A 15,505-nucleotide genomic window follows, 5' to 3' on the forward strand; every position below is an offset into this window, starting at 1 on the left:
TCTGCAGCATGGTCTGCAGCCTCCCATCGCCTCAGCTCCGACCCAGGACACTTGAATGTCCCACTGATGGAAACAGTCCCACATGATTGTTGTTGTTTACCTGTACTCTGCACATGGATGTTACATAAACACGTACGTGATGTGAGCAGATCAGAGCACACTTTTGTGTTTTACCTTATCGTTTTTAGGGCTTAAAAACGCTGTCACCTAAGTGAAAGGCACATCTGATAAGATATTTTGTGGTTTTTACCCGTGAGCGTTGTCGTGTAAATAGGGCCTAAACCATCACTATTGGCCATTTGATGTTGCCAAAACCTAACCAAGTAAGTTTTGTTTAAATTCACTACATGACTCCCAAAACTAAGTGAAACCCAGGGGTCCTGACCAAGATACCTGCCACACTTAGGCTGCATTTACACACCCTTTCAATTAGGCTATTGTTTTCTGTCAGATCATTCCGACTGCACTTGATTGCAGCTTCATTTCTCTGAGAAACCGAGAAAGTGACTGAGGGACTGAGAGACTGAGCTGGAATTTGTTGCAGTGCTTGTGTTTAGTTTTTTTTCCCTCTTAGTTTTTTAAAACTTTCTTGTGTCAGTGATAGAGGCAGTAATGTTTACTGTTGACTGTACGGAACTCTCACTCCGCTTCAAACAGACTGTAAGTCTGTCTAAACTTTGCACCGCAGCCCACTGCAGTTTTTTTTTGTTTTTTAGCACTCCTCTGTGGCGTCCACCGCTGTAGCCTGAACGCACTACCCCCATTCACATAAATAGGAGGACTTGCATTTTCGCTGTGACTGCATGATCTCATCTTAATCTTTGCTTAGATGATAACAGCCTTCTGAAGCTACTGCTCGATGTACTTCTTCTATGAGGCTGATAAACCCTAATAACATCCGTTCAGTGTAGTGATAACATTCAGAATGGGTGTATTTTCTGTTGAGATATGGTGTCTTTTAAAGGATCTGACCTTTCTATTTGTTTTGTTTGTCATTAGGCTAATAGTACAGGCTTTGGTTTTACACGTCATACTCTTCTTAGTGAAACTAAAGAGAATTTGGCAATTTATTCAAATGTGTCATCGCATGCGACTCACACATCCTCGATTGAGCAAAGGATGGGATGTAAAGCGTTACTCTGCTAAACGCACAGCTGTCTGGGCAGCACTCAAAGTGCTGTCAACAGCAATGCCAACCACCTGTGGCCTCTGCCTCTCAAAAGCCTTTCAACTCCATTTCTCCACTGTGGGTAAAGGATCATCCATCTTAGTGACAAGCTGGAATTGTGAAAAATACTGTGGCTGACATGGAGGATCCTCGAGATGCCAAAAGAGCCGAAAGCAGATAGCCCGGTGTTGAATCCTACATGCAGTGACACCTGCCGTCGCACTTGTACTAATGTAGATGCAGCATGTCTGAATGATAATGAAAAGTGTAATTTTAATCATAAATGACTTGCTACATATTGCACCTGTCTTGTTTTATAATCATGTGTGGGGAAGTGATGCAACAGATGTCTAACATGCAGACACCTGCCAATATGAGCTGGGATTATTCGAGGTGTCACAAGCTTTTCATTCTCTTAAAACTGGTCTGTCACAGTATTACATGGTTACAGACATTATAGAATATGACTACTATTTTGGGGTGTGTGACTATATATTACATCCTTAACTTTGGTAGATGGGATGTTTAGTGATAAGTGTAACATGATTCAAATAATGGATAATTCTTTTTTACACCATAGGTCTTTTTCGCAGAGTTTTGACCATCATTTGTATCAGTTATGACAACATTGTGCTCAAAGTAATTACTGAGCTCTAGTCTGTGTTACAATGATGGAGTAATGGGCAGTGCAACAATAAGACAGGTTGTGAACAAGCCAATAGATCGTATGAACTACTTTCTATAAGGAAAAAGAAAGTAAGCACCTTGGATGTTAACAATAATCCCTCAGTAAAGAAGAAAACAATGGTACGAATGTCAGCAAACATTTCATGTGGCCCAAGTCCACCGTCTTCTGACCAGAGCTGTAAACCAGCGGCAGCCACTCACCAAATGTGACTAAAATATTCCCATTACATTACATTTTAATTAGCTGACGCATTTGTCCAAAGCGACTTCCAATAAGTACATTCACCAATTAGACTGGCCTCCTGTCCAGGGTGTGCCCCGCCTCATGCCCAATGTCAACTGGCGACCCTGATAGGGACAAGCAGTTGAAGATGGATGGATCTATGGAAGTTATCAAGTTATTAAGTAAGTGTGGTAGTGTCAAATAAGCTGATCTATAGAGTGCTACATATAAGTGCTTGTCTTTTATTTATTTATTTTATTTATTATATTAATTATTTTTTTATTATCTTCTTAGCCATGGTGCAGTCGAAAGAGATGTGTTTTTAGCCTGCGGCGGAAGATGTGTAGATTTTCTGCCTTCCGAATGTCGATGGAGAGCTCGTTCCACCATTTTGGAGCCATGACAGCAAACAGTCGTCACTTAGTCAAGTGACTCTGTGTTCCTCTCAGTGAGGAAGCGGCAAGCCAATTTGCGATTTTGAAATGGTGGGCTGGGATGTAAGGTTTAATCATGTCCTGGATGTAAGCTGGGTCTGATCCCTTTGTAGCACGATAGGCAAGTGCAAGTCTTTTGAAACGAATGCGAGCAGCGACAGGAAGCCAGTGAAGGGAGCGGAGGAGCGGTGTAGTATGACAGAACTTAGGTAGGTTGAAGACCAGTTGAGCCGCTGCATTCTGGATGAGCTGCACGGGTCAGATGGCACAGGCAGGCAGACCAGCCAGGAGGGAGTTGCAGTAGTCAAGGCGTGAGATGACAAGAGCCTGGACCAGAAACTGTGCTGCCCTCTGGGTCAGAAGAGGACGTATCCTCCTGATGTAGTGCAGCATGTATCTGCACAATCAGGATGTCGCAGAAATGTTGGCGGTAAGGGAGAGTTGGTCGTTAAGTGTTACACCCAGGTTCCTGAAGTCTGGGTGGGGGCTACCACAGAGCTGTCAAGGGTGATAGCAAGGTATTGGGTGGGAGAGCCTTTTCCAGGAAGAAAAAGCAACTATGTCTTGTCTAGGTTGAGTTCCAGGTGTTGTGTAGACATCCATTGAGAAATGTCCGCCTGGGGACTTAATTTTGGAGGGCTCCATGCCACAGGGCAGATAAATGTTTGTACCGATGGTCGTGCTCGTGCAATAAATTATGCATGATATAGCAAAACATTGTAGTAGCTATAAAATTATAAATTATGACGGTACCACCACTCTTTAAAAGTTTGCCACAGTGACTGTGATGTGTCTGCTGAAGACAGTTGTGAGGAGTTCTGATTAGAGAAGCAGACTAGATCGGATCGGTCCCATCTATAGTTATAATGAGTCATTAATGTGTTTCCTTTGTCAGAGTTTTGCACTGTTAAAGTTTTCAATTTGCAATGTTTTGAAATTCAATTAATAACATTAAGATGTATTTCTAAATAATACTTTAGCCCACATAAGTTGAGAAGCTTTCCTCCAGCTCCAATCTGCAGCAGGAGGCTTTGCTATCTTTACTGTTTACCTGTTTTGCCGGTGTTCTTCATTGATGTCTTATTAGAGGATTCAGAATCAAAGCCCTCCAGTGTCAGTTCTTGATACTCTGTGGATACTTTGGTATCCTGGTCCACAATGTTTATTGGGGACTGGTTTCTCTCTCTGCATTCTGGGTAGGCTGATGTCCAGCCTTCATCTGGCCCATATATACCTGGGGAGGACAAGACATGCAACAGGGTCAACAGAAGGATACACTGTGAAACTGAGTAGGCTTCAGAAGTATACAACAGAGGAAAATGACATTTCAGAACCATCTCATGTCCTGTGAAAAACAGCTGACAGTGTGCATTGCCAAGTCATCTGAATTGCAATTAAATGTGGCTCACAGAATAAACATCATGAGCCCCAAACAGGCAGCTATTGAAAAGCAAAACATTTTAATTTATGTGGTTCAGATATAATTTCAAAATGTTATTATTATTATGAGGCTATGATGGGTCCCTTGCTGCCATTTGCAACATCTTATATATTTAAATAAATTCTAAACACTGCTGACATTCTTCTCTACTTCGCCGCAGACATCATCTCTGCATTCAGCAACAGTCACAACATGCTGAGAGAAAACCCTAAAACACAGACACAGAACAGTGGAATGCACCACAAGGGCCACTAAGTAGCTGGTTGTTTTTTTATTTTTATTTTCCTATTCTTCTTTTGCTGAAAAACATGTTCTGACATGCATGCTACACTCCATTAACCTTTGAATCTGCCAATACATTTGAATAAAGGAGGGGTCAGTCCTCAAGGTTTCAGTGACAAAACGTATGTAGAAATCGTCTTGGTTTCATTCTAAATAAAAATGAGTTCTATGCTCTTGCATGAACTTAGATTAAAGGGATGTTTTGAAGCCTGTAGTTTGAGTTGATATTTTGGTGGGTTTTGTTGGGCAATTCGTTTTCTGTATTGGACCCTTCATTTTCAGATTTCCCCCACAAGGCTCCGCAGTGTTTCCAAACGTCTTCATTTTAGGGGCTTGGAAATGCCAGAATAATGTGGATGAGAGATGGAAACACAGCAAAAAAAAAAATGCCTTGTTGCGTATATTGTGGATGTAGCCTAAAATTGTACTCCCAAGCTTCTGGACAAGTCTGGCATTTGGGACCTCCTCAATGGCAGAAGTGCAGAAATGTAGTCCATTGCTATGTTGTAAGAAAGTCTAATGGCATTTTGTCAGGAAATCAAATCCAACAGCAACTTGAAAAGCTTCCTACCAACAGAGCTGTTTTATATACTGATAGAGAAAAGCACTGCTGGGAAATTGTCCAGCGTTGGTGGAGGTGTATGCCTCTCTTGTTTATATTGCATTTTTTTAGGAATGCATGCATGAATTCCATCTCTCACATCCCACTCACTTTTATTGTCTCACTGCAACATCATGAATATCAGTCCAAGTGTACAATATTCATAAATATGTATGTCTGACGACAACTAGAAGACTTCACAGGAATCTTAAGTATGTTTTTATTGAAGCATATTCATTATCTTCTTTTTTTTTTTAGTAGAATGGGGCTTGCCGTTCTAGTAAACAGCAGATGGTGTAATCCTGGTAATATCCCCATTAAAGAACAACTCAGTAGCCTGGATGTTGAACTGCTGGCTGTTGGACTCCATCCATACTGTCTGCCTAGAGAGACCCCACATGTCACCACTGTTGTTCCCTCCCTCTGAAAACCCCACATCTGCCTGCAACATCATACACATCACCATTTCCAGACTCCAGACTCAACACCCCAGTGCCCTCATCATCATGTCGGGAGAATTTTACCACGTAACCTTGGATAGAGTTCTGGCGACCTTCCAAAAGTACTTGAGTTGTCCTACCAGAGAGGAGAGGACTCTGGAACGGATGTATGCTAACATTAAGGATGCATACATCTCCTCTTCTCTCCCCCCTCTGGGCAGGTCAGATCATAACCTAATTCACCTCAAACCCTCCTTTCTTCCTCTGGTGAAGAGGAAGACTACAACTTTTCTGATGACTCAGCAGCAGTTGGCTGCATTGGAAAGGGGGATGAAAGTGAATACATGATTGTTGTGGGCAACTTTGTCACTTGGAGTGAGCTGAATCATCTGCAGCTCAACATGACTAAAACAAAGGAGCTCGTAGTGGATCTGAGGAGGGTAAAAACACCTGTGACCTCTGTCTCCATCCAGGGGGTCCCTGTGGACACTGTAGAGGAGTAAAAGTACCTGGAGGTGTACTTCAATAGTAAGTTGAACTGGAAACACAGAAGCTGTCTACAAAAAGGGCCAAAGTCGACACCAACAGACTGAACAAACTGATCAGGAGAGCCGGTAATGCCGTGGGGGAGGAGCTGGACACCCTGACGACCGTGGCAGAGAGGAGGATGCTGTCCAGGCTCCGGTCTATCCTGGACAATGTCTCCCACCCTCTCTACGACACACTGGCCCAGCAGAGGAGCACCTTCAGCAGAAGACTCTCCGCACCCAGATGCACCACAGAGTGCCTCAGGAAATCTTTCCTGCCTGTGGTCATTAAACTATACAATGCATCCCTTGGAGAGTCTGTCACCTCCTTTCTGTGATTTAGACTCAACCATAGACAATCTGTTCTTTTGCGCATTAGTCTGGTATTTTTGATCTTGTATATATTTCCCTACTGTAAATATTAATTTCTGTAAGTATTAATTTATGTAAATTTAAATTTGAGTTTTTCTAATATATGTTGTCTGTATAATATTTATTGTATGTATATCTGGAGTTTTGTAACAAAAATAAATAAATAATTTCCCCCTGGGATTATTAAAGTATTTCTGATTCTGATTCTGAAACTGTTTGCTGGAGGTGGGTAAATGCCAAACATTACAGTTGGCGAGTATATGAGGGCATGCTTATAAGATTCAAATTCAATAACCACTGACAAACGGTAAATATATTATAACAGTATGTTGTTAGTATGCTATCGTTCTTTCTGATGTGATTGCGTCGTTGGTATTCACCACTCAGAACAGGATATCACACAACACAAACCTCACACAACAGGAAAATCTGGCAAGATATTTCATAGAACCATCAAAACATCTGAGCTTTGCTGACGAGTATCAGCAGGGGAGCAAAATTGGCTTGAGTGTCATGCCGTGTTTGCCCGGCATAATTTGCTGAGTGTGTACGAAAAAAGTCCATCAATGTATGTTTTGAGGTAAAGCATCTTATTACTATTCTTTGGAAATAACCACACCAAACTCACATTTGTAGCATTTAGGTATGGCATTCCTTCCAGACACAAATAATTGCTTCACAGTGAAGGAGTGGGGTGTGTAAGGCTGCACTGATGCAGACTCACTGTTAGAGGGCTCTATAATCCACTTCCACTCCCCACTAATTGGTTTGGAATGACACTACCCTCCATAGGAACACACAACCAGAGTGGGAGTGGGTTGGGGGCTGTGGAGTGTGATACAATTGTTCAGTTTGTCTTTAGGACTATGATGCCAGTGATTACATAAACATTTTCTCAGATTAATAATGCATCTATGATGAATTAGTTTGACTACAGTCACCTTTCATGACTTTCCCCAACTTTCTCTGCAGGTTTTGAGCAGCACTGTAATCAGCTTGGATTGGAAAGCCCTTCCATTGTTTTTATTTCAACATCTTTTTGAAGCCACTCCATCAGCAGCATCCTATAATGTACTTGTTTCCCATTAGTTGGAAAACAACAACAGTCATCCTCTTGCAGATGGATCAGTATGTATTTCATAGTGAACAACTGCAGCTGCATTAAAAGCCTTAAGAAGACCTCTGCTACAAATTGGCGCTGTCAACAGAAACTGATCCAAGTTCTGTCTAAATCTCTCTTTCTCTATGTCTCCCTCCTTCGCCCACCAACACTAGCTCCCACTATATGCACCTCACTCACTCTAAACTCTGACCTTAACTGAAAGCAATACTGGGCTCCTGGACTCTAAAATAAATTTGTCTATGATTACTCATGCCCTGGCGTGTTGTGAGCACCGGGCAATGTCTACTTCATTGAATTAGGCTACATCCTGTTCTCCTTCCCCTCTCCTACATCTCTGTCCTTGCCCCGGGGTCGGCTGTTGATTGAGGTTGTCTGGCTTTTGTATAAGTCTAGCATTACCTATGTATCCAGACAGTCACAGCCTGGCTGGCAAATGCAGCAGAAGGAAAACTGTGAAGTGATTAGTCATTGTCTTAGTACAGTTAATTTCTGCTGAAAGCAGCAGTACGAGGGAGTGCAAAGGTAAAGGAGGAAGGGAAAGATGAGAATAGCTTGACTGCTTGGGCGCAAACCTCAATCACACACTTGGCTAAGGGTCAAGAAGCTGTGTGCTGAATAGGCAAACTCACAAAAGGGCACTGAACCTAGAAATCTGATTCCCTCTTGAAGTTTCCATCGTGCTCCTGCACTGGCTGCATGCATTAATAGAATGTTATTAATTTTATTGTCCAGAAGAAGCAAGACTGGTCTTGATGTTGTTGAGGCTGACCAAGTGCAATACAAAAGTGCTTGTTCTGTCATTTTTAATGGTTCCACTATATCCAATTCTTTTGGTACAGGACCGAAAGCAGTTTCGGGCCGCAACTAGTTGCTAGAATTGTATTCCTAGATGGATTTTGGTTCTCTTTCCTAATCTCCTTCTCTGCTCCAGACATATGTTCCTAATTGCTGTAGGTATATATACGAGCAGTGGATGAAGACAACCTGATTACAAGCAGCATTTCTACCATCATCCTGTCATGAAAAAGGAAGCCATAATTATTTTATGCAAATTTAAAAAAATTGTTCTCAAGTCAGTACAGTCTCTTCAGTAGATCAGTCTCTTCATGTGTCTGGCAGCTATAGGACAACACTGTTTTCACTCCAAGTGAGGATTTGAAAGCAGAGAAAGCTTATGTAGAGTCTTTTGCTGACTGCGTCCAGTGATTACAACTATTACCCCTGCCTCACTGGATTGGTTCTTCTCTGGCGAATCCAGGCATCCTCAACACACGCCAATTCCTCAATGCACTGCTTTCTGCCATTTACTCCCTTATCCTGATGGAATCAGTGCAGGGAGAGGAGATCTCTGAGAGTCTGCTGAGAGCAAGCTTCCTGCCTCATGGTGAAGACACAGCACACCACTTTCCCTAGCTCTCTTTTTAGTTGTCTCCACGCTCGAGGACACCTTTTCTAGTGCGAGCAGGTTTATAGATTATAGGAGATGGACATAAGAGATGAACAATTCCCACACAAGTCCCATGGGTCACGGTACTCCTGCGGGACTCCCATGATTCGGAAGTGGCTTTAACTATTGGTCCCATAATCGGAGGGAACAGGAGTAAAGTGGGCGGGAGTGGGAACACTTGTTCTACTTCTCTCCCGTCTGTTCCTTCTTCCTGGTTGTTGCCATGGAGCTATCCTTGTTTTTGTATGCAACCAATCATCTACCACCGTAATGACATATACTGACAACGCACTTTGCAAAAACGGGAGTGTGCGGGAGTGGGAGTTAGTGTTGAGATCTTTTCCAGAACCTGGAAGGAATCGGGGTCATTCTTTTATTTTGTAAGGGGAACGGGCGGAATTTTTTTATTCCCAAGAGCGGCTAAGGAGTGAAAATCTACTCCCACGTCTGTCTCTAATGGACATATGACAAGAACGCATCTCTTTTTCCTAGAAAGAATGTGAATCACCATGAAAGATCACTCTCTGCTCTCCTCCCCCCGCCTCGCTCCTGTCCTTCGTCTCAGTAGTCCCACCTTGATTTCATTGTTAGTCTCTAGTTAATCAGATTTCTCCTGACAAGCAGATATCTCCCAGAGATGTTTTTTTTTCTTTGTGTAAAAAAAAGCTGCAGTCTTCAGCGGCTTGCAGCCCATAATTGTGATCTTTAGGCGTACAGCCCGTATAGTCTTGGGGTTGTTTATGCTGCCAATTGGAATCACGGCAGGCTTTTCAGTGAGAAGTGAGTGAGGTCTCCGGGCACAGCGTCTGCTTCAGAAATGGCTCTTAATTGAGGGAAAAGCCTCAAACTCTCTCACAGGTCAGAAGCGGCAGCCAGGTATATTTACAAAGATGGTGATGAAGAGTGTGCTTTCCTTCTCTCCTGAGAATTGCTGACAATCTGTGATGGAAGTTGCACAAAAGCAACAGAAAACTCAGATGAGAGAACAAGCACTTCCTTTGTTGCCTGCTTCTCATTGTGTTCTACTGGACTGCCATCACACCGTTTGTAGTGGTCTGTAGAGAGCAATCCGTCCTGTCAGTGGTGAATAATTGTGTGTTTCTAAATGACACATTGGCATATTTGCTATTATTACTATAGTGCTTCTATTCTTGGATCATTTGTGTACGGTGGCGAAGCTTGAATTTTTTTCTTCTGAAAACTATTTCAGCATGCTATGTTGTTTAAGAATGGTTTATATACATAATTGTTTTATTTTATTAACTTTTTTGAATGTATTGATATTGTAATTTTACTCTTATTTATATTGTTTTTTTTATTATTTTACATTTCTATGGATTATATCTCATACATTTTACTTGTCCTTGTTTTGTCTTCTTATGTATTTCATCTAGTTTCTACTAAATGCAGCTTTGATCTCTTATTCTCCATTTTCATTATTATACCTTTTATATCTATTTTATTGTCTATGTTTTTATTAGTTTTTTTTATTACTTCTTTTTATCTAGTTCCTTAATATAATTTCTATTTTTCCAATTTATTTCTATTAATGTATTATAGCTTTTAAATATTTTCTATTGCTTCTTCATAATTGAAGTTAAATTATTGCATGGTATCTAAATGTTAATTATTAATAGTTTGTTTCGTTTTTTTATGGTTTTAATGGCAAACACCTTTTCTGTCTTATCCTGGCTGCAAGAGAAGCGCAGCTTCCCCAAAAATGTTACCAAAAAAAAAAAGTGGTGAAATATGTACTGCTTTGTGTACATTTGATTGACTAAATACACTTTAGAAAGCCTTCATCTTTAGTTCAGAATCAGCTACTCATCACAGGTAACCGGCACAACTTCCTTCTCATTCATCCACAGCGCTTTACACAGTTGGACGCTCAGCTTCTACTGACAACTCAATGGGGAAGCATAGAGCGGGTTGTTCCACTGCGAAACTAGACACTCATGGGATTCATCAGAATCAGAATCAGCTTTATTCGCCATGTATGTGCAAACATACAAGGAATTTCTCTCCTGTGTGTACACAATACACAAAAGTACAAAAAGCAAGGAAAAATACAAAATAAAAATAAAAGTATTTACCAAAGAAGACAAGATGAAAGATATGTATATATATATATATATATATATATATATATATATATATATATATATGTATATATATATATATATATATATATATATATATATATATATGCAAATGGGCATGCAATGGCAGAGGGATTATGGGAAGATCAGGGAGACGGCCTGGGGAAAGAAACTGTTTTTGTGTCTGGTGGTCTTGGCATACAGAGCTCTGTAACGCCTACCAGAGGGAGGAAGTTCATCGGCCCCTGATGATTTTTTTTGCAGAAGTGACTGTCAAAGGCAGTCTTTTCATGTGCTGTTTGGTGGCCGATCCAAACCAGAAAGTTATTGATGTGCACAAGACAGACTGGATGATGGAGGTGTAAAAGATGATGAGCAGCTCCTGAGGCAGGCTGAACTTCTTCAGCTGTCACAGGAAGTACAACCTCTACTGGGCCTTTTTCCTGACTGAGTCTACATGGGACTTCCACTTGAGATGCCGGGTGATTGCGGTTACCAGGAACTTAAAGGAATCCACAGTAGACACAGTGCTGTTGAGGATGGTGAGGGGGGGGGGTAAGGTGGGGGGGTTCCTCCTAAAGTCTACCGTCATCTCCACAGTCTTGAGTGGGTTTATCTCCAGACTGTTCTGGCCACACCAGAGGACCAGCTGGTCAACCTCACATCTGTGGGCGGCCTCATCAGGGACGGCAACTTCTAAACTTTAGCAGTTTGACGGACGGGTCCCCTAAGGAGCAGTCATTAAATGCTGGGCTTTGTGCCGCCCATTGGACGCTCAGCGTCTATGGGGCAGTGGGCTGGCCAGGACGCTCGGCTTCTGCATGATGATTGGATGAGCAGTCTGAGGCGGAATCCTTTTTTGATTGGCAGCTAAATGAGCGAATCAGCGATCTTGAAGAATACACATCGACTAGAGCATTTTCCAAGTTTTTCATTTCGTTGTTCTGAACTGATCTGGAGACTTTACCGATACCCAGTGACTTTGTCTTTGTTAAAAACGACTAGCGTTGTGTTGTGTATGTGTGTGTGCGACTCTGTTCTGTCACTCTGCGGTTTCTTTCCCCAACGAGCAGCGGCAGCTGCGGAGCTTCTCCACCGTCACCATCACTCACACTCACAGGAGGTCACACTTCACAGTAGTCTGGCGCAGCAACTCCAGCCGGGTCAAGGCGGTTGAGGCCATGAAAAGGCCATTGAAAAGACACTGGTCAAGTCCCTGGAAAAGACGCCTAGTTGGTACGACAAAGTCGCAGATCCTTTTTTTTTTAAAGGAACGAAGGGTAGAATTTACATATAAATAAACAAAACATTATTGATGTAGGCCGGAAAAAATTTGTTTCTCCTCCTTGAAAGATCAGCAGCCGCCACTGGGTAAGAGATCTGTGAAGGACTTTAAACTGCACTAACTTGTATGAAAGGATATTTTATTGATTGATTTGATTATGACCAATAACATGAAAATAAAATTGTGAAGCTCCATTCTGACTGGGAAGAAGTGATGTTTCTGTCACATAAAGAATATTAGGACATTTGACCAGGAGTGGTCAAACCAAGTCCTCTTTGAATCTTTTTGTCATACCTCAGTTGGGTCCCCTGGGCGAGGGTGTCCGAAACACCCGATGAACCCAGGTTTCAACACTGATGATGTCATACCTACATCATTCAGATAGTAAACTGGTCATCACAGTTATGTTTTAGCTCGAGTTTGCTTTTTGATATGTTGTAGCCTTCAGTTTTGAGAATTAGTGTTTGTTGCATCCTCTTAGAGTAAAAGATTAAAATGATAATAATGCACGATATCTATAATGATACTCGGTCCAAGCCAAATCACCACTTTTTGATAAATACATATTACATTAAATGCATATAAACATTTAAGTGTGTCAGGTTTCATGTGATTTGCTTGAATGACATTATCCATCTGGATGGTCCCAGATGGCTCATACGAGTTTGACTGACAAATGCTACATCATAAAAATTGTTTCTCAATTTTGTTTAACAAAATCTAGGGAAAAACAAAACTGACAAAATTTGAGGGAAACTGTATTACCTACAGTAGATGACAGTTAGCACGCCATCAGTTTGGATATGGAGATGGGAGAAAATATTCAAAATATAATGTGTGTTTAAACTGAAACAGGTGTGCATGTTTTCTAAAAATCAGTTTGGCTGCTGCCCCCGTCCACAGCAGCTTCTATGTTAGTACTCATGTCAGCTTCTCCAAACTGGTTACTGTTGTCTGTTGTAGGTGACACACTGACTGAGGAGAAGAACATCATACAACCACACTTCAAAATAGCAGAACTACCCTTTAAACCTGTCTAGTCTGGGAGGAAAAGTCAGAATGACCCTTGTTTGGTTGAACCTCTGTTTCTGATTTGATCACACACACCTCCATAATACACTCCGCTGTGTTGCTCTGATGGTTTTCTTAAGTGAAACTGATGGAGCAAGGTGAATATTGATGGCTAGATACTGTGATTCAGGAAGTGGAGGCATGTTGATGTGTCACCCAGGCTTGCGGCAGACTTTGTTCCCATCAATAATGCCTCTCAGACCAAAGGAACATGATGAAGCAGAGATTTGGTTGGTGTTGTTACATTTAACATTAATGAACCTAAAGCAAAATTCTGACAGTGAAGATCTTTGACATTTTCATTTAAATATATGAGTGATTGAGTCTGCCCATTAAAGCGTTCACATTTTTATCAACACCTGTTATCAGTGTGTTGCTGACGCACAGGTAGAAGCAGGTTTGACATTTGTCGTCGGCACCAAAATTAATTAAAGAAGAACTGGATAACAGAGCAGACGTCACAGTGAAGGATATACTATTCAACTGAGATTAACTTGCACAGAGGCAAAGCAGCAGGTGCACGAGAAGTTCGGGGAAGGCATGGAGAAGGACTTTCAGGCGGCATTCGGCACCTTAGGAGGGGGAAATGGGGAACTGTCCAAGCTGTTTACATTAAGGATGGGACTCTAGTGGCCTCAACTGGTGAGGCAATCGGGCGATGGAAGGAGCACTTTGAGGAACTCCTTAATCCAACTAACATGCCCTCTTTTGTAGAGGCAGAGCTGGAGGCTAGTGGGGAATCAACGTCATTATCTCTGGCAGAAGTCACTGAGGTAGTCAAACAACTCCACAGTGTCAAAGCCCCAGGGATTGATGAGATTCATCTAGAAATGCTGAAAGCTTTGGGTTGGGAGGGGCTGTCTTGGTTGACACGTCTCTTCAACATTGCATCAAAGTCTGGGACAGTGCCAAGGGAGTAGCAGACAGATGTGGTGGTTCCCCTGTTTAAACATCTGAGGGTGTGCCAATTACAGGGGTATCACACTACTCAGCCTCCCTGGTTAAGTCTATTCCAAGGTGCTGGAAAGGAGGGTTTGTCCTATAGTTGAACCTCAGATTGAAGAGGAGCAATGCGGATTCCGTCCTGGACGTGGAACAACTGACCAGCTCTGCACTCTTGCAAGGATCCTGGAGGGGGCCTGGGAGTATGCCCATCCGGTCTACATGTGCTTTGTGGATCTGGAGAAGGCCTATGACAGGATACTGTGGGAGGTGCTGCGGGAGAATGGGGTGAGGGGGGTCACTTCTGAGGGCCATCCAATCCCTGTACACTCAAAGTAAGAGCTGTGTTTGGATCCCCGGCAGTAAGTCGGAGTCATTCCCAGTGGGGGCTGGCCTCCACCAGGGTTGCGCTTTGTCACCAATCCTGTTTGTCATGGACAGGACATCGAGGCATAGTCATGATGGAGGGTTCCATTTTGGTGGGCTGAGAGACTCATCTCTGTTTTTTGCAGATGATGTGGTCCTGATGGCATCGTCAGTCAGTGCACTTCAGCACTCACTGGATAGGTTCGCAGCTGAGTGTGAAACGGCTGGGATGAGGATCAGCACTTCTAAATCTGAGGCCCTTGCTCTCAGCAGGAAACCGGTGGGTTGCTTAATCCGGGTAGGGAATGAGTCCTACCCCAAGTGAAGGAGTTTAAGTACCTCGTGATCATGTTCACGAGTGAGGGGACGATGGAGCTTGAGTTGGGCCGGAGAATTGGAGCAGCGTAGGCGGTTTTGCTGTTGCTCTACCGTACCGTTGTGACGAAAAGAGAACTGAGCCGGAAGGCAAAGCTCTCAATCTACTGGTCAATCTTCGTTCCTACACTCACCCATGGTCATGAAAGCTGGGTCATGACCGGAAGAATGAGGTCGCTGGGAACAAGCGGCCAAAATGGGTTTTCTCAAGAGGGTGGCTGGGTCTCCCTTAGAGATAGGCTGAGAAGTTCAGCCATCCGTGAGGAACTCGGAGTAGAGCCGCTGCTCCTTTGCGTTGAAAGGAGCCAGTTGAGGTAGTTCAGGCATCTGGTAAAGATGCTCCCTGGGCGCCTCCCTAGGGAGGTGTTCCAGGCACGTCCAGCTTGGAGGAAGCCTCAGGGAAGACCCAGGACCAGGTAGAGAGATATCGCTACACTTGCCTAGGAGCCCCTCAGGAACCCCCAGTTAGAGCTGGTTAATGTGGCCCGGGAAAGGGAAGTTTGGGGTCTGCTGCTAGAGCTGCTGCCCCCTGAGAGCCGATCCCAGATAAGCAATTGAAGATGAGTGTGTGACTGTGGTGTTCAGACATGATCTACCCTGCTTATTTAGTATTTAATGCTTT

The 15,505-nt window shown here is 42.8% G+C and overlaps 1 protein-coding gene across 1 annotated transcript in view; it reads right to left on the reverse strand.

Annotated features, from left to right (window-relative positions):
- LOC310966028 (receptor-type tyrosine-protein phosphatase gamma-like) overlaps positions 1–15,505 on the reverse strand; it is a gene marked incomplete at both ends in the record, with an annotated part of 771,775 nt that overhangs the window by 324,212 nt on the left and 432,058 nt on the right. The window contains one exon of the mRNA XM_083939815.1: positions 3,564–3,746. Within this exon, the coding sequence (XP_083795941.1) occupies positions 3,564–3,746 (183 nt within the window). The remainder of the gene's footprint in view (positions 1–3,563; positions 3,747–15,505) is intronic.

The sequence above is a fragment of the Echiichthys vipera genome, assembly GCF_963691815.1.
Source record: "Echiichthys vipera genome assembly, chromosome: X".
In the NCBI taxonomy this organism is placed as follows: domain Eukaryota; kingdom Metazoa; phylum Chordata; class Actinopteri; order Perciformes; family Trachinidae; genus Echiichthys; species Echiichthys vipera.